The sequence below is a fragment of the Mugil cephalus genome, chromosome 17, assembly GCF_022458985.1.
Source record: "Mugil cephalus isolate CIBA_MC_2020 chromosome 17, CIBA_Mcephalus_1.1, whole genome shotgun sequence".
Lineage (NCBI taxonomy): Eukaryota > Metazoa > Chordata > Actinopteri > Mugiliformes > Mugilidae > Mugil > Mugil cephalus.
The window spans coordinates 18,133,006-18,155,461 of NC_061786.1; the positions used below are offsets into that span (position 1 = coordinate 18,133,006).

The following is a 22,456-nucleotide window of genomic DNA, read 5'->3' on the forward strand; positions in this document are numbered from 1 at the left end:
ATCACAATACATCAGTGGTGGAAGAAGCAAGCGTATTTTTTCACGAGTTGACAAATGTTTCCTTAATTCAGCTGGTCAGTAAACGATAAAATTCAAAGCAAAAACTATGCAGCCTGAACAAAAGTCAAAAGTATATATTTAAATTTGCCCTTTACAAAGGGATGAAAACTGAAGCCAAACTACAGCTCCTTAAAATGGCCACTCGAGATTGGTACCAAAACGACCTCCACGTTAAAATTCCCAACTCTGCAGCAGATATGTGCTCCATAATTTTGTTATCTTTAGCTAATATCCACAGGCAGGAATGCATGGCCCCTTTGAGTGACAGGTGGCCGCCCTCTCAGGTTGCTAGCTGTCTGCTTAGGCATCACCTGCACATATGACTCCCATTCCACCTCTTTGACTATTTCTGAATTTAGCTGGAAGACAGTCAAAGCCAATCAGTGTCAAGATGGTGAGCTGATGGCACAGGCATTGGTCCATACTGGCTGTGATTATAACTGTAGGTGTCAAATGCATCTAGTAAACCAGAATAAAACTGGAAAATAATTTACTTTGAAATGCAATGGGGGTAGAAAACGTGGTTAAACTCAAGTGCAGTTCAAATAGGGCACTGATCAGGAGATTGAGTGTACTTGTACTGATGACTAGTAAGTTGCTCAGCGCTTGAAATAACCGGAATAAAATGCGGTGCAATCATGTAACATGATCCAAACCTTGTAATAAATGGACCTCGAAGTGAGATAATTTTGTTAAAGTCAAGAATGACCTTGGAAAGTCCAAGCACAACTTTCTCAGAATTGCTCAACTAGACTTCCTGTGTAAATTATTGACTTTTACACTTTGTAAGATAATTGACTTCAGTATTGACGCAGCATGCTCAGTAGATAGATGTTCCTTCCATTTTCTGTTCAAAATCATCAAAACTAACAAGCTTTTACCAGATTTTGTCTCCCCACTATCATACACTCATCTGCCGCACCAAGAGACTGACGTCTTGATGCAATTGAAGCTTTTCTAGATTGGCACAGAGATTATATTGAGCCCCAGAGTCACAGGAGTGAAGCAGTATGTTGTTGCCTTTACAGCTCAGCGTTAGCAGTGAGGGAGGGGACCATGCTAATAACAGCCAGCTGTGAGTCTCATGAAGGGGGGATATAAGGTCAGAAGTATGACATTTGCCAAAGTAAACCTGGCCACTCTCCACCCTCATCATAACCTGGGCAGCAACTCCAAACCCTCTGGGTTGCATCAAACCCTTATATGGCACCTGGGTGCACAAGATCCTGTAATCCCAGACGTTTCTGAGCTCTGAGGATGCATACGGAGTTTCCCCCGAGCCAGCATCTCCCAGCAGTTTTATCCATTTGACTTAAATTTGAGCCAACATATAGTTAATGGGACGACACGGAGGGGGAGATTAATAAATGCGTCATGTTTTTTTTTTTTTTTTTGATGAATGAGCGGCCACCTTAGTTTAACACAAATACAGGGAAAACCGATGCCATTTCCTCCCCTCCCCTATGAATGATTCAGGCCATCCATTGTGTCGCTGTCTTCTCTCTAGATGTGGAGCACAAGGAGGAGGACGGGAGTGATGCAGTCAAGACCGAGGTAAGATTTCTGCTCTGTTGTGTCTTTGTTCTCTGGCTGATGAAACCCTTTAGTTGATTGACATACTTGGCAGGGCTGTAGCTTCCTTTTTTATTTGAAGGGGTGAACTACCTTTCCTGTCTAAAACCGTGTATCCTCTGCTTGTGGTGAGACTAATCAGAAGTGAAAGTGTTTTCTTGTGTAGAAAAAGGACAGTTTTTTTAGAAGCTTAACTACTGAATATATCTGGATTCTTCACCCAATTCTATGATAACGGTATGTTATAAATGTCCGTCCATCCAGTTACCGCTTAATCTTCAACATAGAACATGTTGTATTTTAAGTGGAGTTGGTGTGGAGTTTAAGAGCAGTTTTGCACAACTGTGGTTTATTAGGAAACATTTAGCATTTACGTAAACACACATATTTGTTTACTTGGTGGGAGTTAGGTGATGTATATGTGTATCTTGGTTTTGGGAAACCCCAAAAAGCTAAAATCTATCTATATATATATACAAAGGCTAAAAACTATTTGCAGACTGAAAGGCGCAAAAATGCAAAAATAAGTTGGCTATTACGTGGAACTGACTGGTGGACCATTAACTCACCTGCTTGGCTGCTTTCTACACCCACATTATATGGTTCCACTCTTTATATCTTTATGTTAGCCTGCTGCTCTAGCTAAACAGTACATTTGAAGACAGATGTTCTCCTCAATTTGCTCTTGGCAAGAAAATGCACCAAAACATTGAATTCCCAAATTGTTGGACTATTCCTTTAACATGGTAAATGTTTCACTTAGCGATATAACAGAAGGCAGAACCTGTTACCATCAGAGAGAACCAGTCTGGTTGTGTCAAAAGGATTTGTCATTTAAATATCGCAAAGAACGCAAAATGTTCCTTTAAGCGTATTTATCAATTGACGTTTTGGCCACATGCTCTCCAACTTATACCGTAGGTATCTGCACTACTGCTACACTAGGTCTTATTCATAGTCACCTGTTTGCAAAGTCCAGAACAAAATATGTACTCTCTTACCTTTGGACTTGTGAAAGAAATGGTACCTAATGGTGTATAAATTTGAAATATCAAATACACTTGGGAGCTTCTCGTATACGTCGGTGTTGGTGGCCTTGAGACTGTTCAGGAAGTTGTGGTGTTAGACGTTGTGGCACCGTTTCTTGTTGCCAGACCGATCACAAGCTGATAGCGCCATACGGCACACCAACATGTGAGTCATCTTTTTAGAAATTGGACGACCCCGTCGCCTCAGCTACAAATTAAGCGCTAGGATCTGTGTCACAGGCTCTAGCGACAGATTGGATGCACAGTTTTACTACAAATCTGGATGCCTCCTTATGCGAGAAACACTTATAGGAAAAAAAATCAAAAACGAGTAGCTAACTTTTTTTTTTTTTTGTGCTTTCGACACCTTAAACAGGGAGGTCGAGGCAGGCTGCGAGGGGGAGTTGGTTGGGAGATCAGCCTTCGTCAGAGGCCCATGCCCAGAATAACCTTCCAGGCTGGTGACCCTTATTACATTAGCAAGCGGACCAGAGAGGAGTGGCTGGCCAAGTGGAAGATGGAGGTGAGTACCCCTGCTCTGTCCCAGCCACCACAGACAGCAGGGCGAGTGACAGGCGATAACTAAAGCCGCCAGGGTCAAAGATAGGGCTTGTGGTGCATTCACAGCCAAGTGTATTTGATGGGTCATTTCATATCTCATGAAGGTACCATTTATTTCAGTGGATTTCTCAGAGCCACCGGCTCAGTCAGCTCCTGAGTTTCCTGGCTTTGTGCTCGTCTATTGTATTAGCGGAGGCGTGCTCGCACACAGCTGTGATGATCACATCTGTTTGATGCCTTGACATGATAAATGCTTCCTGGATGAAAATGTTTTACTAAATATAGGTTTGCATAATTCTGACTGCTTTTGATGTCTCAAAGCTGAGGGGAAAGGAACCAAGATTAAAGGGTCAGTTCACAGTAAAAAAAAAAAAAAAAATTATCTTGTTTGCCTCACTGTGACATTTTTACTATTGTGTAGTATTTGTTGGACAGAGAGGCCGGGAACATGGAAGAGGGAGAGTGATATGATGTAGCAAACTGAACATGGGACTCTGCACTTATATGCTTTGCACCTTAATCGTCTTTTAATTCTTTTTTTAAATTTTTTTTTTAACATTCTTTAGACTTAGGAGGTCGTCACGGCCAGATTTATAATGTATAATGCCCTGGGAACTTATAGCACAGGAGCAGTCATTACATCTTTCATTTTTCAGCATTCCAGTAGTTCATTCAGGACTGCGTACTCGAGCATAACTAATTGGCCAGTGCTGGATAATGTTGCATCCTGGTCCAGCTCAATTTTTTTTTTTGCCAGATCTATCTGTACAGGACCCCCGCCTCCTTCAAATAAATGAAGCTACTGCATTTTTTCACACAGATTTGTAGGCGCCCTTTGCTTAGACGGAAAACTAGAAAAAACTACCTGCTGATGAGAATGATGTGAAGTGTCAAGAAAAATCCAAAACTACTACTGAGAAATTAGTTTCTCCGTAACTCACACGTATGCTTGTTCACATCTTGTTCTCTTAGCAAATAAGACTAAATTTCCAAGCTCTGATTTCTTTTTTGGAACTTGAACACAGCATGAATCTAACCTTTATAAATGTCTTCTCCCCATTGCTTTCTTAGTCACGTTAAATAAATATGACTCCTGGTAGTAACGTGATGTAGTGCAACCTCGTCGGTTACATAACTAGGAGTCTTTGTAGTATCAACATGGGGTCTTCCATTTCTCCTGCCTCCCCTCCTCCCTCTGCTCTCCTCTGGTGAAGGCTCAGGGAGCGGCCATAAAAGTGTCTCCAGGGAGGAAATATTGCCAAATTAGCAGGACATGCCGGGGTCCCACAAGTGAAATGTTGTAAAATACGAGACAAGTAGTAAGTCCACTTTTTCTAAAAATTCTTTGAGCACGTAGCTCTACGTGCTCCCTGAGGTTGAGATTTAGCAGGATTTGGAAAATGCAAATGCTGAATGTGCCTGATTGTTTTTTGAAGCTTTGATCTAATTTGCATTAAGACTGATTTGTTTTCGGATGAAAGCTCTTTCCTGTGCACTAATTTGATGCATAGCCTTTAGTTGTAAATCCGCTGCTGCTACAGAGAGTCTCCCTGTTGCACACTCGTGCAGCAGGGACAATATGGTGGCTGAAAGGGTTACGGGCGTCTTGCACTTTCTCCAGGATTTCTTTCTTTTTTTTTTTTTTTTCATGTGCCTTGCGTTACAGTGGACTTCTCCGTCGCTCCCTCTCTGTTTCCCTCCCCCATTCTTCTCTTGACCCCTCCCCCAGCTATGGAAATGAACTCTGTGCTATGGATATGAGGGTGAAGATGAAGTTTGAAGCAAATTTCCAGCCTCTTGGCTTGTCGCCAACAAGCCAGCCTCTCTAGCCAACCAGAATTCCTGTCGGCAATCACCTGACCCTGAATTCCCAGACAAAGAAATGTTCATGCTTTCTTTTTTTAAGCGATCTCTTCTACCCCGAGAGTGGGGTTGAAAAAAACTCAAGCCCCACACTGGACTATGAGGGTTGCACGCTGGCGTGTATGGGTATGTGCACTGCATTGTTTGTTTGATAACACGGGGGAATAGCGTGCATGTCTGATTAGCCTGCTTTCAGCGAGGGGGAATATGCTGACTTCAGGTATTTCCACGAGAGTTGTTGTGGACCATCTGCTATGCACGGCTTAAAGGGAAACCGTCTCTTTAAAAAAGGAAGAGGGAGCAGGCTTTAGCCGTGTTGAAGAAAAAGTTGCTTGCATGAAAAAAAAAAAAAAGTTTTTCCCGTGGGGTGAATATGCGCTGAAACTATTTCCTGCTTCAGAGCAGCTCCTAGAAATGTCAGAATAGTAGATTTTTTTTTTCGAGGGCAATTACATTTAACTTCAAAATGTTGCTGTTTCGACAAACCCAGCATGATATCACCTTACATAACATTTGTTGTGCAGGCCTCAAAGCCCCTTCCTTCCTATCTTTGTGTACTTTGTTCCGTCTGAATCCGGACTTACTCTAAGAACGGTAACACGGTTACTTAAAACGATTTTAGGGGGCTTTGGAGAAAACCGAGCAGCCTCTTCAGGGAGCTTTTTAACAACTCCACTTGTGGCTTCATGTTTATGTATTCATGGCTGACTCTGTAATATTCCTAATTATCTCTTAAAAGGACGCAATACAATGAGAACCAGATGGCCTCTTTTTAGTGTGACCCCCCAAGGCCACTCATGAAATACACGGCCTTTGTAGGGATCTGTGCTAAAATGAGGCTAATGAATGCAGTAGCCACATCGCTGCACAACAGAACCTGCCACTTGTGCATATCCAGAGAGTATTAGCCACCTTAACTAGCAGACGTTTTCAGTGTTTAAGAGTCATATGTTGCAGCATTTTCACCTAATGCACGTTGTTAACTACACCTGTTGTTGCATAAGGGAGTATGTACAGTTTCCACAGTCCTGCTCAGCAGATAAGCATAGGTCTTTGCACTGAAGACATATCTAACTGTATAATCCTCCTCAAATTACACAAACCAGTCCCCCCCCTGCGTCTCTCCTATCTATTCCACATGAGGGACTAATGCATTCAAAGGTCAGACTCTTTTGTGTTGTGTCACATCACGTCGTGTGAGGGAGTAATGTAAACCGACGGTTTGTTTCGTGTAATTTCTACCTTTAATCTGAGTCTCCTGGGTGTTTTTTTGTGTCCAGGTGCTGCTCTAAAGCTGCTACTTTGTTGCTGGATACGTTTTTTTTTTTTTTTTTGGGAGCATGTGCACAATGCTGTTTCATGTCAGGCACTGCACGTCTGAGTCTTTGACCCTCCGAGACTAAGAAATTCTCCTCGTAAAGTTAACAGCCTTATAATAGACAAGTGTTGTCTTATAAATAACTGTAGCTACGCAGTAAATGTGACCTTTTGTTAACCAGTGCAGCCCCGATTGGATTGTAAAAGTATCATCTGCACACCCCAGAGACCAATATCTGTTTTCTTTTTTTTTTTTCCTGGCTCCCAGTGCACTCTGTCACCCCTTGAGCCCTCAGGGTATCATGCTGCAGAGCCTCTAAGTCAGATTATCCCTTATTGTGCACCCAACATGTCTCTACACCGTGCCAGAGGCCTGTAGAGCTTCTGTTTTCACTCTATCCATAACAAACTCCATGATTACTGTAAGCACAGTCTTCCCTGGTATTCATACTTAATGTAGTTTTTTTTTTTCACATGGGGAAAATGTGTAGGTGTTTCCAGCACATATGCTTCGCAGTGTTTATATAAATACAGTATGTGTGCTGTCATTTTTGGTATTTGTGTTCGGTTCAGCGTGACAGTGGATATAAAGTGGTTGTATTTCTGAGATGTCAGTGACGGGCAGGCGTGTGTAAATGATAAAGACCACATTGTGTCTCCGCTGCCTCCTTTCCTATTTTCCCCTTTAGACTCGGAGGGGCTGTCTTGCTGGTGGAGCTGCACACACACTGTGAGGCCCCCAAAAGGGGGCATTTACAACTGGGAAGAAGTCCAGAGACAAATATCTGGTTCTTATAGCCACTGTACTTTTTCTCCTCCCCCACTGGCATTTTCAACGTCACTTTCTCATTGGCTCGGAGGAGAAGGAACCCTGGAGACAGCCTGAGCCTAAACACACCGAAAATGAGCACAGAAGCAGTAGCTCAACGGCTTTATTGGCATTTACAGATCTCTGAGTATAACCGTGATAACTGGGCAGCGGAGATGAAGAGGCTCTCCCTGGACTAGTTTCACAAATCCTTTTCTTATCAGCCATCCGGGGCGAGCCAGCGACTACTTTTCTCACTTGCAGAAATGACTAAAGATTGTTCCTCCACATGCGCATAACAGTTTAACTGACATTTGTTAGTTTTTGCAGTTTACCATCTGGAACCACACATCCAAGCTGCCTGTCGAACACTAACTCCAGTGTGCCTTCGCTGGAGCCAAGAGGCCTAACACATATGGCCACGGGCTTTGAACCATCCATCCAGCACTACAGTACAGATATTTATAAACCACAGCCTCTTGATTGAAGAGCACATGTTTCTACTCTTCTGCTCTGAGACCCCTCCCCACGCCGTGTCGGCACCACCTCCCCTTAAAGGCGCTATTGTTTACGAGTCACACTTGGGGAGAGGACGGAGGACTGTGGAGGACTATACGCTCTCTTTCAGTCTCTCTCCTTTCTGACTTTTTTTTTTTTTTTTCTTTTCCCCCTCCGCCTCTCCTTCCCACACGCACCCACTCCAGCTCTGGACATTTGCAGAATGTGTGAGACCTGAGAACCTGAGAAACACTTGAGAAAGTAAGCACAGCTGTGAAGCACTGCGCTCACATGGAGCCTATAGTATCACCAACATGTGTTTACATATGGGGCTGCGCACATTCTCTGTGCGAGCAGGAGAAAAAGGAGGCAGGAGAAGAAAGTTAGCATGTGTGTGCATGTGTCTGTTTGAGAGAGAGAGACATCAGAACGAGTGCAGCTGTTGGGGATTTACTGTGAGAGGCTTGAGGCCCGGCTGCGCTTCGTCCTTTCTGATCGACCTAGAGGTTCAGTGTCAGGTACCACAAACCCACTGAACTCTCGCTGCTGCTCTGGATCCTATAGAGTTACTGTATACACTACTGTTGATGAATAAGCCCCACAGTCTGAGATAAAGATGTGTTTACAAAGGCTTTCAGACTCCTACTCTGCATTTACACAGCAGAGATGAGGTGAACCACTTAAAATGTGCAGCTAAATGGCTCCAAAGCTATCGGTCTCTGCTTATACTATATGTGGTAGTAATGTAGTTTGATTAAGGCTCATGCTGGGCCAGCATCAGGGCAGGTAGGAAAAAAAACTACAGCTTTAAGTCTCAGATACTAAAAGACTGGTACGTTCTTGGTTAGATCTGTTGGTCATCTTTACCACGACAGTTTGCATTGACTTGGTAGCAATGATTAGCTGAGCAAAATGTTGTAGCTGTGCTTTAAGTTTGAAATTTCACGGTTTAATTTGCGCTTTTGTGGATTAATGTTGTTATATTTACACTGCAAAAACAGCATTACTAGAAAGAAGCAAAATATTCTTATATTTAATAAAATCATCTTGTATTAAGAAAAAAAAATCTGCCAATGGGTTAAATTTTCTTGTCTCTGAAGAAAATATAAGATGTGTTTCTTAATGCAAGGATTTTTTGCTTTCTAAGAATGATTTTTTTTGCAGTGTAGAAACCGAGCGGATCCGCATGGAACATTGTGTCCTCACCTCTGCTTTCGGTGTGTTTCAGGCAGAGAAAAAGGCTAAACTGATGTCAGCGATGAATGCCATGAAGGATCACGAGGAGAGCGAAACAGAGACCCGGAGAGAGGAGGTCTCAATAATCAAACACCCACAGCCTTCAAAACAGCAGCAGCAGCAGCAGCAGCAGCAACAACAGCAACAACAGCCTCAGCCTCAGTCGCACATTCAGCCTCAGCCTCAGTATCAACAGCAATCGCAACCGTCGTTGCCACAGCAACAGCAACAACAGCAACATCAGCAGCCGCCTCAGCAGCAGTCGCCTCAGCAGCAGCAGCAGCAGCAGCAACAGCAGCAGCAACAGCAGCAGCAACAGCAACAGCAACAGCAGCCCACTGACCCAGCTTCTCCAACTGTGGCCACAACCCCTGAGCCCGTCGCCATCGGAGGAGGAGACAAGACATCCCCCAAGTCTGCAGACACTGAACCCGAATATGAGGTAAAAATCCATTTGGGCACGAACACACTCATTTCAGGTGCGTTGCAACGGTCAGATAGTTCATGCAGATGTCAAATAATCTGCAGTATCGTGAGTGTTTTATGTTACTTTTGATATTTTTTTTCCTTGTAAGCATCATGGGTTCAATTATAAATGAAACGTATGTTGATATTTTATGTCTGAATAAAAAGAAATGTCACTTTCCCAATCATTATACAGGTGCGATACAACCTTTACACCTATTTTCACAGACTTTTATGTATAAAATCTGCAAACTTGTGTTTTATTAAATCATTTTCTTCATATATTAAGTTTGATGATACACATGATACACAAGGTCTTATAAATGTTTGATATAATATACAATTTTTTTATCTAACCCAATCTATGTGTCTCTTAGTTAAATATATCTAAATCTATGCTCAAACGTGAATACAGAGCGGAGGTTTTGCTTTTTGTTTCGACTGCAGGACGGCCGCGGTTTTGGTATTGGCGAGCTGGTGTGGGGGAAACTGCGAGGGTTCTCGTGGTGGCCGGGCCGCATCGTATCCTGGTGGATGACAGGACGGAGCAGAGCGGCGGAGGGAACTAGATGGGTCATGTGGTTCGGAGATGGCAAATTCTCAGTGGTGAGCATTTAGAGCAAGCATTGGTATTGCTGTCAGGTGATTTCTTTGTTTTTCATAGCTCTGTCCATAGTGGCAGCCACTCACTTAATAACCACACGATTCATACCAGTTCTTTTTTTTGCTGAACCGCCTGCTCTCTGACAAACATAATACGTAATAATCTCCGGACTCTTTTTGACTCAACATGATTTGAAGTAAACAATATTATTCTTTCTATTTTTACAGGTCTGTGTGGAGAAACTCATGCCTTTAAGTTCCTTTTACAATGCCTTTCACCAACCAACTTATAACAAGCAGCCCATGTACAAAAAAGCCATCTATGAAGTGTTACAGGTGAGCATAAGAGAAGTGCTGACATCTTCCTAATGTAACCTATAGTTCATGTCTTACATTTTAATTCTTGTGCTAATTTTGTGCCATGTGTCCAAAAAAAAAAAAAAAATGGTAGGAATATTCCTTTCGTTACCACACTTTTCAGATGCAAAATCATTTAATTTTAAAAATGACTGCTCTCAACAAATGATCCTCCCTTTTAGGGAAAGTACTGCAGGTAACTGTACGCTAAATCACTGGATAATCTTTGTTGTAAAGATGCTTTCAAAGTGATTTTTTTCATGTGTTCGTAGGTGGCCGGCAGCCGTGCAGGAAAAACCTTCATAACCTGCCCTGACAGTGATGAGACAGAGACCTCCAAATCAGTGGAAATGTTGAACAAGGAGATGATTGACTGGGCAATGACAGGATTTCAACCCACTGGACCCAAAGGCTTAGAGCCACAAGAGGGTAAGAGGAAGTCATTGTTATTAATTATTAGTATTATTATTATTATTATTACTGACCCTCTATTTTTGAGGATTCAAACTTGCCATGTGTTACCACTTCATCGTTTGCACCACCAGAGGAGCGTAACCCATACAAAGAGGTTTACCCGGAGATGTGGGTGGAGCCAGAAGCGGCAGCCTATACGCCTCCTCCTGCCAAAAAGCCCCGCAAAAGCACAGCAGAGAAACCCAAGGTCAAGGACATAATTGATGAGAGGACAAGAGGTAAGGTGCCTCATTTATTAGATTATATAGGAGTCATGAACTCCTTATCCTGTCCCTTGGGATGGTCTCAGGTGACTTGTACACCGGTCTAAGTGGTCTGAGAGGAAGGGTATGGACAAGGGCTGCATTAGAGTCCCAGATTTCAGAAGAAAGTGAGTGATGTGACCACTCAAAAGCCAATCCTCTCTCCTAACTGCGACATTACAGAACATTAAAGTTATTTGAAAAATCACAAAAGGTTGTGTAATAACAGTAAATTAAACCTGTATTTTAAATTGATGGGTCAACAGGATTACAAACTACAAAATTAGGTTTTTATTATTTACAATTTATTAATAAATTTATAATTTATAAAAGGTAACTAAACATAGCAAAAAAAAAACAGATAGAGAGAGATATGATGATACAGTATCCCCACTTTTGGTGGAATTTGGTGTACCACAGGGATTGATTTTGGGGCCCCTTTGTTTCAAATTTCACATAAATAATAAGTTTGTAAATTTACTGTTTTATTTGCTAGTTACATTGTAATCCTATAAATTAAAGAATGTGATACTGGTGTTTTATAAGCATGAGCAATTTCAAAATCTTATAATATTTTCCAATGCTATGTGTGTGATTTCTTTTGTTATTAAGAAATTAAGTAGTTCAACACCCCTTTCCTACATACCAAAGCCAAATGCTCATGTATTAGAAAATATTGTGTCATTCCTCAGATGATCTGTTGTAAAGCTATTAATTTTTAATTTTGTTCTATCCTCGCTACATATTTTCTGATTTACCCTTTTATAAACAACTTAAAACCTAAACTAAAACGAGAACGTTTTAACACAATATTAGTGGTTGACTGCTGATTTTATTAACCTATATTTCTCTTTCTCAGAGCGACTTGTCTATGAAGTGAGACAAAAGTGCCGCAGCATAGAGGGTAAGTAACGTGTTCTCTGCCTTACACACTCCCCTGTTGTTGACAAGCAAAGCAGCAGAAATGTGTGCATGCGTGTTCATAAAATTATGTAAGCGCAAAAATAGAATAAATAACATTTCTATGCTTTTTACTGCCTTACTGACACCCTTGTGCGTTCTCTCCAAAAACAAACATACCAGCTAAGTTAATTAAACCTGGTCACTGCTGTTCAAATAAATTCACTCAAGTGCAATATTGGAGTGTTCACATCTTTCTGACCTCTAAATACTGTCAAACTGCTCCTCTTTCTACAGACATCTGTATCTCCTGTGGAAGCCTGAACGTTGGCCTTGAGCACCCTCTGTTTGCTGGAGGAATGTGCCAGAGCTGTAAGGTAAGCTGTGATAAAGATCGTTTGAAGTCTAATTATAAACATATTTGAAGCAACACGTGTTGTGACCTCACCAGATTCTGCTCATTTATTTTTTTCTTCTTACTGTCCTCGTGCAGAACTGCTTCCTAGAATGTGCGTATCAGTATGATGACGATGGTTACCAGTCGTACTGCACGATCTGCTGCGGTGGACGGGAGGTGCTCATGTGCGGAAACAACAACTGTTGTCGGTGAGGTTTCTTCTTTGTAAGGGGGGCTGAAGTACTGTACGCCAGGCCACTGTGTGTTACAGTTGTTTTGGGGTTGATATAGCATATGTGTTCATATTTGTAATTCAATTACTACAACAGAAGTAAACTTACCACTCTGTTGCCCTGAGTTCAAATTAACATATAAGACTTTTACTGTTAAGTTGGAAGTATTGAGGTTCATTCATAGTAGCATACTATTGTTAAGGGCTGACGTGATGTTTTGCTCTACTGATGCAAGTTTGTACTTTGGAAGCTTTGGGGATCTTATGCTGAATTGATCCCAAAAGGTAAACACGGAGGTAGTGCAGTGGCTGAATGTAGGATCTTAATAAATTTTCAAGAAAGACCTTTAAGTAGATCTTCACATGTTTTTAGGAATATTACAAGACACTGTATCTGGAATAATATTCAGCTTCTGTGAAGTCTTACTGGAGTTTAATACTTGTCTAATGTCTTATGTTTTGCAAATGTTTCCTTGCTTTACATAATTAGCTTATTCTGCCAGGATGTTCAGCTATTTAGCGGGTTTAAACTCTTTCCCAAGGTCTCTTTGCTATTGCAGTAAATTTAGACAACTCTGAAGCCGTGTGGCAAACCCAACTAATCGATGTGGTTGTCTGGGTTGTGAAAATATTCAGAAATTTACAATTAAGACCCTAATTATTCAAGTAAATCTCCAGGATAGAAATACACAATGTCTACATAAATAAGTAGTTGCTAAGCCACTGCTTCTAAATTACAGTTGTTTTTCCAGTGCAGATAGTGGGACTGTGCCATCTCTGCTCATACTGAATATACAATAGAGGTTTTGTGGTGGGTCACAAATCTCTTAGCAGTGATGTCAGCCACCATCACGGAGGTCCAGAGGAGAAGCGGCTAATGACCAATAATACACCATATAAAGTGTGACTGCTCTGTGTGTCAGCTGACTAGCCCACTGTTAATTATACAGAAATAGTCTGATGAAGTATCCCCACACAGAAAACTACCACTGAGAATAGATTGAGCCTTGTCAGCGACATGCTGCACCAATCTGAAAACAATGACTTGCAGTGTGTTTAGATAATGGCATTTTGATGATAGCTCGCTGCCTCTCAAAGCTCCTCATTCAAAACAATTGAAACAAGGCCTTGTACACTGTGTGTAAAGCTGCACACAGCCGTGCCGTGTTTCTGACCTCTGACTGTTTAAGAATCTGCTTCAGCCAGCTTGAACTTACTTTAAAGGTTAAGGACAAAGATATGTGATAAGATTTGTTACTGTTAACAAATCCAAAGGCTAAACAGCAGTAAAGTGAATTTTGTTGCCAGCATTAACCTCTTGAGACCCTGCGTCCTCATATGGGGATGTTAAGTTTTAGGTTTTATTGCAGCTCATTTAAACCTGATGTCCTCATAACTATATACTGTTGTTTATTTATGATTATTAACTTTTCTAGTTTAAAGTGACACACAAACGCAACAAATTCTATCAGTAGCAACGAGCTATAACTTCACTAATTTGCAAATACTCATTTGAGGACGTTGGGAATTCATTATTTGTAATTCTGTCTTTGCACGGCCATGTTCAGTTTTATATTTTGTTACATATTGGTGACTTTATTACAATATACAGTGAAATAATCCCTGTGACCACATATGAGGACATAACCTTTTCCAAAAAACTACTTCCTGTTCAAAGATGATGCTCAGTTTTTTATAGTTCTTGCGTCCTACTAATCCCAAATACCTTGGAGAAATTAAAAATGCATAGCAAGCTATAGCTCAGGTCTCAGGGGGATAACACAGGACCAAACAGCTCGTTCTTATGGAAGCATTTTCAGCTGCAAATTAATCCAAATATAAAACATGGATATGGGAATGGGACCGTCCCGAAATAAGCTACAAATACAGCTACAGTTTATTTCAATGAAGATGTTACCAATTTGTGCATTTGTGTGTGTTTTCATGGCACAAAGAAGAAATTAGCTACAATGCTTGGTTGTATTTCTTATTAACATACGCTCATTACAAAACTATATTCAGTACAAAGAGACACCAGCAACCCACGGTCTATGTGGCCTCTCCAAGTTAGATAAAATAAGCCTGGCTCTAACTACAAAAACTTACTCTCCCACATCAAACATTTCTTCAGAAATCCCCAGCAGCATGAGATTATTCCCCCTACAGGCACATTTGTGGGAATTCTGATAGAGGCGGTTGGCTGGGTCAAATGGAGCAAATTCCTTGTTGCTTTCCCAACATTTGTTGTGTCGGCACAAGCCCATCTTTGACAGTTGTACACTTGCTGAATTGCTTTTTCGTTTCGCAGCAATAAAATGAAAGTGTGTAATGTGCTCAGGTGCTTCTGCGTGGAGTGCGTGGACCTCCTCGTTGGTCAAGGAGCTGCCCATGCTGCCATCAAAGAAGATCCGTGGAACTGCTACATGTGCAGTCAGAAGGGTGTTTTTGGTCTGTTGGAGCGTCGCACCGACTGGCCCGTCCGCCTCCAGCATTTCTTTGCAAATAATCACGACCAGGATTTTGTGAGTAATTCAACTTTAGGCGGCAAATCTCACTGACTATCTCATAGAGGAGTCTTTTTCCAGCGTGACTCACTGTCTCTATCCGTGCTTTTGTATTTCAGGATGCACCAAAGCTTTACCCCCCAGTCATGGCGGAGAGGAGGCGGCCCATTCGTGTCCTGTCGCTATTTGATGGCATAGCAACAGGTTAGTAAGGAACTGCCCTCTGTGTTAATGCAACTGTGCATGAGTTGTTCTGCCTGTACCAATTTACACAACACAGTGTTTAATCATTTTAGTCTTTTCCTTTTTACATCAAAGTTATTGCAGTATTATTGTGACTAATATCAGTATTCATAGGGGCTGATTCATAGGTTCAGTTAAATGGTCTTTTTTTATTAATTATATTTTATTAATTATATCTTCTTTTTTGTTATTATTATTAGGGCTACAGTGGCTACTTAAGTTTGCAGGTTTATTTTTAGTATCCTTTGATCAGACCTTTGACTGCCTCCCATGCAGGGTTCCTGGTGCTGAAAGAACTTGGCATCCAAATAGATCGCTATGTGGCATCTGAAGTGTGCGAAGACTCCATCACTGTGGGTATTGTCCGACATCAGGGGCGCATAATGTATGTGGGCGACGTGCGGAACGTCACACGCAAACATGTGAGTTAATGTTTTGTTTTGTTTCTTGGACTTGTAGAAGGAATAATGATATATACAAAACAGTTAGAAGACTAGAAGTCAAAGTCAAAGCACAGTCAGGCCCAACCCCAGGAAGCTTGATAATAACTAGAACAGATCCAATATGCAGTCAACCTGAACTGATCCTAACACTGACAAAAACACCTGCATGCAGCAACAACATAATACACAGTCCAGTGTAAAATGAGACACTTCTCATTGGGAAGACTAATGGAAACCTGTACAAGAAACAAAACTGGAGATTTCTTGAAACTTACCAAGACTAGCACATAAAAACTGCTTTAACATGCACAGATTCCTTTAGTCCTAATCTCAGACTAAAGGAATGACACCCAACTTGCAGATAAATTGCTCTGATGCAATGCAAAAGCAGCAGTTGACCCTAAGCAGTGGACCCTAACCCTCGCAAACATAACAACATCTATTGTCTGTCAGGACTCCCTGACATGGCCGATATATAATGACACAGAAACAATCCTCAAAGCCTCACAAACGCCGTGTACAGACTCAGTAAAGGTAGAAAGTGGAGCCTAGAAGACAATATAGAAAACTTTTACCGGACCCTAGGATCTGTATTTCTTTGTTCATTTGTTGCACAATATACTTGTAAGTTGGAGGAGTTCAATGCTGGCGATACAAGATTCATTAACTACACACCCACCGCCTTTATCTCCGTGTTTCTAACTCTGTTTCTTATCTCTCTACAGATACAGGAGTGGGGTCCTTTTGATCTAGTTATTGGTGGAAGCCCATGTAACGACCTCTCGATTGTCAATCCTGCTAGGAAGGGTCTTTATGGTATGTGTAAACAAGTGCATTTACCTTACTTTATACGATTATGTAACGAAGCAGCAGTCTATGCCACCTTTGCTTCTGCTTCCACACTTTAATGACTCTTTCTGCCCCACAGAGGGCACTGGCCGCCTGTTCTTTGAGTTTTACAGGCTGCTCCACGAGGCTCGGCCGAAGGAAGGGGACGACAGGCCTTTCTTCTGGCTCTTTGAAAATGTGGTCGCCATGGGTGTAAGTGATAAGAGGGACATATCTCGCTTTTTAGAGGTGAGCTGCTACCTGTATTAAATAACTAGTGGATATAATCCTAGGCTGTAGAGAGAGGATGAAGTGATACCAGAGATATAAGGATTTATGGATTATGAATGCCCCCTTGTGGTATTAATTCATTAACTTTAGCTGCCGTGTTTCAGAACAGAGCGCTGACCCTGTTTCCTTTTGATGTTTTAGATTTAATACGCTACGTTCAATGTATTTATGAAAGTCTTTTGCTCTCTATGTTGCATTTAGCCCTGTGAAGATCTTGTTTGGTATATTAGATTAAAAGTGTTCTCCACTTTCCAATGATTGGACACTGTAGAGAATGGAGTTAAGCTGCCAATTTTTAGATTTTGAACTGACTCTAAAGTTAAATTGTGCTGTATAACACGATGAAGCACAGAATAACGTCCTACCTTTGTTTTCAGTGCAACCCAGTGATGATCGACGCCAAGGAGGTGTCAGCTGCCCACCGTGCCCGTTACTTCTGGGGAAACCTTCCTGGCATGAACAGGTTGGTGTGTGAATGGTGAGGGAAGCGGCAGTCTCTGACGTAGCAAATGGAAAGGGAAGAAAATCAGGAGGGACTGCTTTTATAAAACTGTTTTTTAACATGACAGAGAAAGTAGTAACTGTAACAGCCATGCATTAACAATTAAAGTAATGAACTGATGAGGCCTTGGCTTAGTTTGGATCAAAGGTAAGGCTGAAGTCTTTTACTTCCAAACTGTGTCACCTGGCCGTTATTCTGCTGTAGCCTGATACTGAGTTTGGAGACTTGTTTAAAAGAACTTTGTCGGTCTGATTTTTTTTTTGATTTTTTTCAGAAAACCTAAATGTAAACCGTGTCTCCTTTTTCAGGCCTTTGAGTGCCATGTACACTGACAGGCTGGACCTCCAGGACTGTTTAGAACACGGCAGAACAGCTAAGGTACAATGAACAAACTAACATTAATTGTATTGCAAATAATCACCAGTAATCTGATGTAATGACGGAAAGAAATGTGTTACCATTATTCTCTGTGATGCATCACATCTCTAAACTACAATAGAATATCATATCCGATGATAAACAGCAGTTTGATTCAGGAATACAAATCTTTGCACAATGGTGTCAGTTCTACAGGGTTCCTACGCAAGTATGGAAAGTATGGAATTTGATTTTATAAATTTATGGGTCTGGAAAAGTATGGAAAATGTTTCCAAGACAGTTACCACCGTTCACTTTTCTAAAACATTAAATTCTGAATATTTAAAAAAAAAAATATTGGATTGATCCACTTGTTTATGTTTTTTTTGTGAGAGCACACAGTAGGCTACATACATGATCGTAGATGGATGATTCATGTACAATTTACAATTAAAAAAAAAAAAAAACATGCACTGAATCTATCTGGGTTTGGTCTTAACTTATTTGTATGAGCTACATTACCTAGCTTGAATCTTCTGGAAATTATGGAGTAATAAAAACAAACTATTAATTCCTTCATTTATTTACACGATACACAGCTGTTTACTCAAACGGATTTAATAGACTTTTTTTTTTTTCCCTATCGAGAAGTTTGGAAATTAGGGTCTGGAAAAAGTATGGAATTTTGAAACTTCAAATGCGTAGGAACCCTGGTTCTAAGAAGTCATTGGACGCCACGTTCATAACTGCACACAGGTCCCTCATTTCCAGATTTTAACCCATTAAAAAAAAAGAGCTAAGTAATATAGAAATGGTATGTTGTGTTTGGTAGCAGTAAAAAAAACACTAATGCACTAATGTTTTTGTTCTCTTTACTCTCCACTAGTTTGGAAAGGTGAGGACCATCACCACCAGGTCTAACTCCATCAAGCAGGGCAAGGACCAGCACTTCCCCGTCTACATGAACGAGAAGGAAGACATACTCTGGTGCACTGAGATGGAGAGGTATGTAAAAAAAAATTAGGGTTGTCCTTCAAACTGCTAAATATGGTTGTTTTATGAGTTTAGGATTTCAAGATTGTCTTTCTTTGTCTTCTGTTTTTTTGCTCCTCCCCCGTCTGCCCTCCTGGTCGCTCTTGCCAGGATCTTTGGCTTCCCCGTTCACTATACGGATGTGTCCAACATGAGCCGACTGGCGAGGCAGAGGCTCCTGGGCAGGTCATGGAGCGTCCCAGTTATCCGCCACCTCTTTGCACCACTTAAAGATTACTTTGCCTGTGTTTGAGCGGCGGGAAAAGTTGCTCGAAAAACCATTTAGGAACTACAACTGTACGTTGTGACTAGAAATAAGAGCTTTGATCCGCAAATTATACCCTGGTATAATTTGCGAGCGAAACATTGTCGTAGATTTTTACATTATTTCTTGTATTTTATTGTAATTCCTATTCTATTTAATTTTGATATGTCATTTTACCTTTTAGCAGTGTTATCAAGTATTGTTGATTTGTTTGTGCAAGCTATACTTGAGACTATGCTTTCTTCTCAAGACACTGAGACAAAAAAAAAAGTGCTAAACATGTATCGTAGACGCGAAAGGTGACGCAATGGGAAACATCAGAAAGACAGGAAATAGTTGTTTTTTTATTTCAAGATATGTGAAAAGTTTCTGCTGTGTGAGCGTACTGTATGTCGGCGCTGCGAGATCCCCATCTGCAGGGCGGCCATGCTTCCAGCTACTGAGCCTCACAGATGTGAAGGAGAAAGGCGATTTTCTTCAGTGTCAGGAGAGCCGTGTCTCTGAGAATCCAAAACACCAGATCACATATACCTCTTTGTTTACAGTTTCTATACACAGCTGAAGGTAATAAAGGTACTACTGTAATATGGTTACAATACCATGGTGCTCCAAGATGATGAGAAACATCATAGCCCATGTGGCACTTATAACTTTAGACAATACGGAGCTGTTGAACCTGTTGCTGGAAAAAAAAAATATATATATGTTTGATGTTTTTACATTTAAATGAAATAACAAATTCAGTTCTGTGCCGTTACGTTCACTTCTAAGGAAACACTGAAGTGACAGACCTTTGATTGCAAAATAGAGCTTATCCTCTTTTCTGCATTTTACAGCTTTTATACAGATTTCACTGGTGCTCATTTTTCTCTTAGCCTTGCTACGCTCGGGCACACCGCCCGGGTCTGCACAAACAGAAAGTGAAGCTAGCCACATGGGAAATGATGTTTTCTGTCATTCAAAGATGAAAATAACTTAAGATCAAAGTCTGTGGTGAGCTACTTTTGTCTAGTTTCATCCTGACCAATGACATTACTGTACAACTGTTAGTAAGCGTGGTCGCTGGAGGGAGGGTGACCAGGCCGGGTAACCGTCCTCCTCCACTTCCACCTCTCTAAACTGAAAAAAAAAAAAAAAAACTGTCAGGTGCAACTCCTCAACAATATGGTGCGGCTTCACAAAGTTCTTCTAACTTTTTATAGCAATTTTGTGCTGTTTTATCAACATTATAAAGCACTTTTATATGTATACTTTCTTTTTTTCTTGATATTTTTTAAAAAGATATTGGTTCTCGTGAATTGTTTTTCTGTTTATTTGTTTTTGTTTTGTTTTTTTAGTTTTATGATGTGAACTGATCTACCCTCGTGTAATACTTTTTGTATACAGTAGGGCTGTGCCAATAGAAGTGAAAGAATGGATTTTGATATGTGAAACCCATGTTATTTGACTCGGTGTGCAGTAGATGGATCGACATTTGTGACCCCCTTCCCTTCTTACCATCGTTAATATTGTTCTCTGTTTTAAAGCAGCGATACAGTATGTTGGCACCCAAATTCAACGAATGTCTATTTCTATTAAGATTGTAAAATGTAACACAGAGTTTAAGTGCTGTGTCGTCTGCGTTGTTAAATACTTTGTCCCCTGTGAAGGACAGTTGGGCCTCTGATATTTCCCTGATAAAAAAAAACGTAGTCGTCATGTTGGCAAATCTTTATGTGCTGATCCAAATTTGGATTGCGTTCACAAACTAAATTCTCTTGATTGTAACCTCTAAGCTAAATATGGAGGATTTAGGCTGCAGTTTGTCAAAACGAAAAACTGACACAGTGTTTGACCGAAGACGTCAGCACTCAAAGAGTAAAGAGGGTATTAAAAACAGATGCTATCGCTTATCTATATCATATTTAAGATTCAAAATTTTGAAATTTAATTTCTTAATGTAATTAATTTCTTAAGTGACCTTATTGAGATCATTTTTGTCCTGGCACCTGAGGCTCAATGCGCCCTCGTGCCATGTGATATTTTATCCAGATGTTATTCTCCCCCACCCTCCTCCTATAATACTTAACATCCCCTCATGTCTGTACATTTTGTACATAGAGTTTTCTGGTTGCTGTTTTCATTTTTATTTTTATTTTTTACGTATGAGATGTACAAATATAATTCTTTGCTAATATATATCATCAAATTAGAAACAAAAATCTTAGGTGAAAGATTAAAAATCAAGTGACAAATTTGATTCAAAACTTGCTTTAAGCATTAGATGTAGGGAGACTCCAAGTCAACTCATTCATGCCGATTTGTTTGCCTCAAGATTTGATGTGGTGCGATCGAAACATTGGCCTATGGACAGCTTTAAGGTGAACGCTCTCAACTTCGCTGCACAGCCCTACACGGTGGTGTTTTTTGCTTCCGTTTCCTTTTGTAAGACTTTAAAAAAGAGGGATTGTAGGTGTTTCCGATGGTGCTAAACATTTTATCTAATCAAGAAAAAAAATATATTTGATTGGAAGACAAATAAACACGTCTCTCGACAATGACTGTTTTAAGTTCCTTGTAGTAATGGAAAAGAACTATTATTTCACTCATATAAATATATTAACAAAGGCATTTTAAATTTGTACTTGAAAAAATAAGGATAACAAATAATGAAAGGTTTCCTATATTGTTTTAGACTAGAGATTGCTGTAGTTGGTGCTTATCTGTGGGAAAATTGTGTGAGAAAAAAAAAACGGTAATAACTTTTACTGTAGCATAATGTATGCTTAATACGCATCGCTTCTTAATCCTACATTCCATGCCGTACTATTCTCCATGTCTGTTTTTTCCGAATGTTGTTTTGAATTTATGCTTGTTTGTTTTTCTTTTTTTTTTCTTTTTTTTTTATCAGAAACAACATTTCATTTTGTTCAAGGCAGGTCAATTCTTCTATATTTGGTGATACTGTTGACACTCTATGTGACTTCCTTTCTGTCATAACTGTTTTATGGCCTATACGCTTATCCTCAAAACCAGTTCGTACAGCAAATGTAGCAGTCATTCTCCACTTTGACCTCCCCTCCCCATACTTATGTTTAGTGGCCAGAGAGAAGATAAAAGGCTCCGTATGTACTTGTGCTGGAGAACACTTGAATAAATGTATTGTTTTTGTGCAAAAAAAAACTCCTTATTTCCTTTTTTATTTACACTCGCTAGTTCATTGGGTATACTAGTGAAAACTAAGTCTTAATGACGTTTATAGTATCCAGCATTTGTTTAGAGATGTTAATTCAATTGTGTTTTCATTTCTATCTATCTATCTCAGTCACAAAAGGGAATTTACTGCAGGTCTGGTGTGTTAGAAAGCATTGTATTTGGACTGGTGTGCCTAATATTTAG

The 22,456-nt window shown here is 40.5% G+C and overlaps 1 protein-coding gene across 3 annotated transcripts in view; it reads left to right on the plus strand.

The window, feature by feature from the left end:
- Positions 1 to 22,240, plus strand: part of dnmt3ab (DNA (cytosine-5-)-methyltransferase 3 alpha b) — a 36,480-nt gene extending 14,240 nt beyond the window's left edge. For 2 of the 3 annotated variants that reach the window (XM_047610825.1, XM_047610824.1), the window contains exons 5-23: positions 1,568 to 1,614; positions 3,037 to 3,183; positions 8,936 to 9,385; positions 9,856 to 10,014; positions 10,240 to 10,347; positions 10,641 to 10,797; positions 10,914 to 11,060; positions 11,944 to 11,988; positions 12,282 to 12,361; positions 12,478 to 12,590; positions 14,952 to 15,135; positions 15,237 to 15,321; positions 15,637 to 15,782; positions 16,529 to 16,619; positions 16,732 to 16,880; positions 17,300 to 17,385; positions 17,733 to 17,802; positions 18,668 to 18,786; positions 18,925 to 22,240. In XM_047610825.1, the coding sequence (XP_047466781.1) occupies positions 1,568 to 1,614; positions 3,037 to 3,183; positions 8,936 to 9,385; positions 9,856 to 10,014; positions 10,240 to 10,347; positions 10,641 to 10,797; positions 10,914 to 11,060; positions 11,944 to 11,988; positions 12,282 to 12,361; positions 12,478 to 12,590; positions 14,952 to 15,135; positions 15,237 to 15,321; positions 15,637 to 15,782; positions 16,529 to 16,619; positions 16,732 to 16,880; positions 17,300 to 17,385; positions 17,733 to 17,802; positions 18,668 to 18,786; positions 18,925 to 19,066 (2,525 nt within the window). In that variant the 3' untranslated portion in view covers positions 19,067 to 22,240. The remainder of the gene's footprint in view (positions 1 to 1,567; positions 1,615 to 3,036; positions 3,184 to 8,935; positions 9,386 to 9,855; positions 10,015 to 10,239; positions 10,348 to 10,640; positions 10,798 to 10,913; positions 11,061 to 11,943; positions 11,989 to 12,281; positions 12,362 to 12,477; positions 12,591 to 14,951; positions 15,136 to 15,236; positions 15,322 to 15,636; positions 15,783 to 16,528; positions 16,620 to 16,731; positions 16,881 to 17,299; positions 17,386 to 17,732; positions 17,803 to 18,667; positions 18,787 to 18,924) is intronic. The other variant, XM_047610826.1, reaches the window with a different exon arrangement.
- Positions 22,241 to 22,456: the final 216 nt, after the last annotated feature.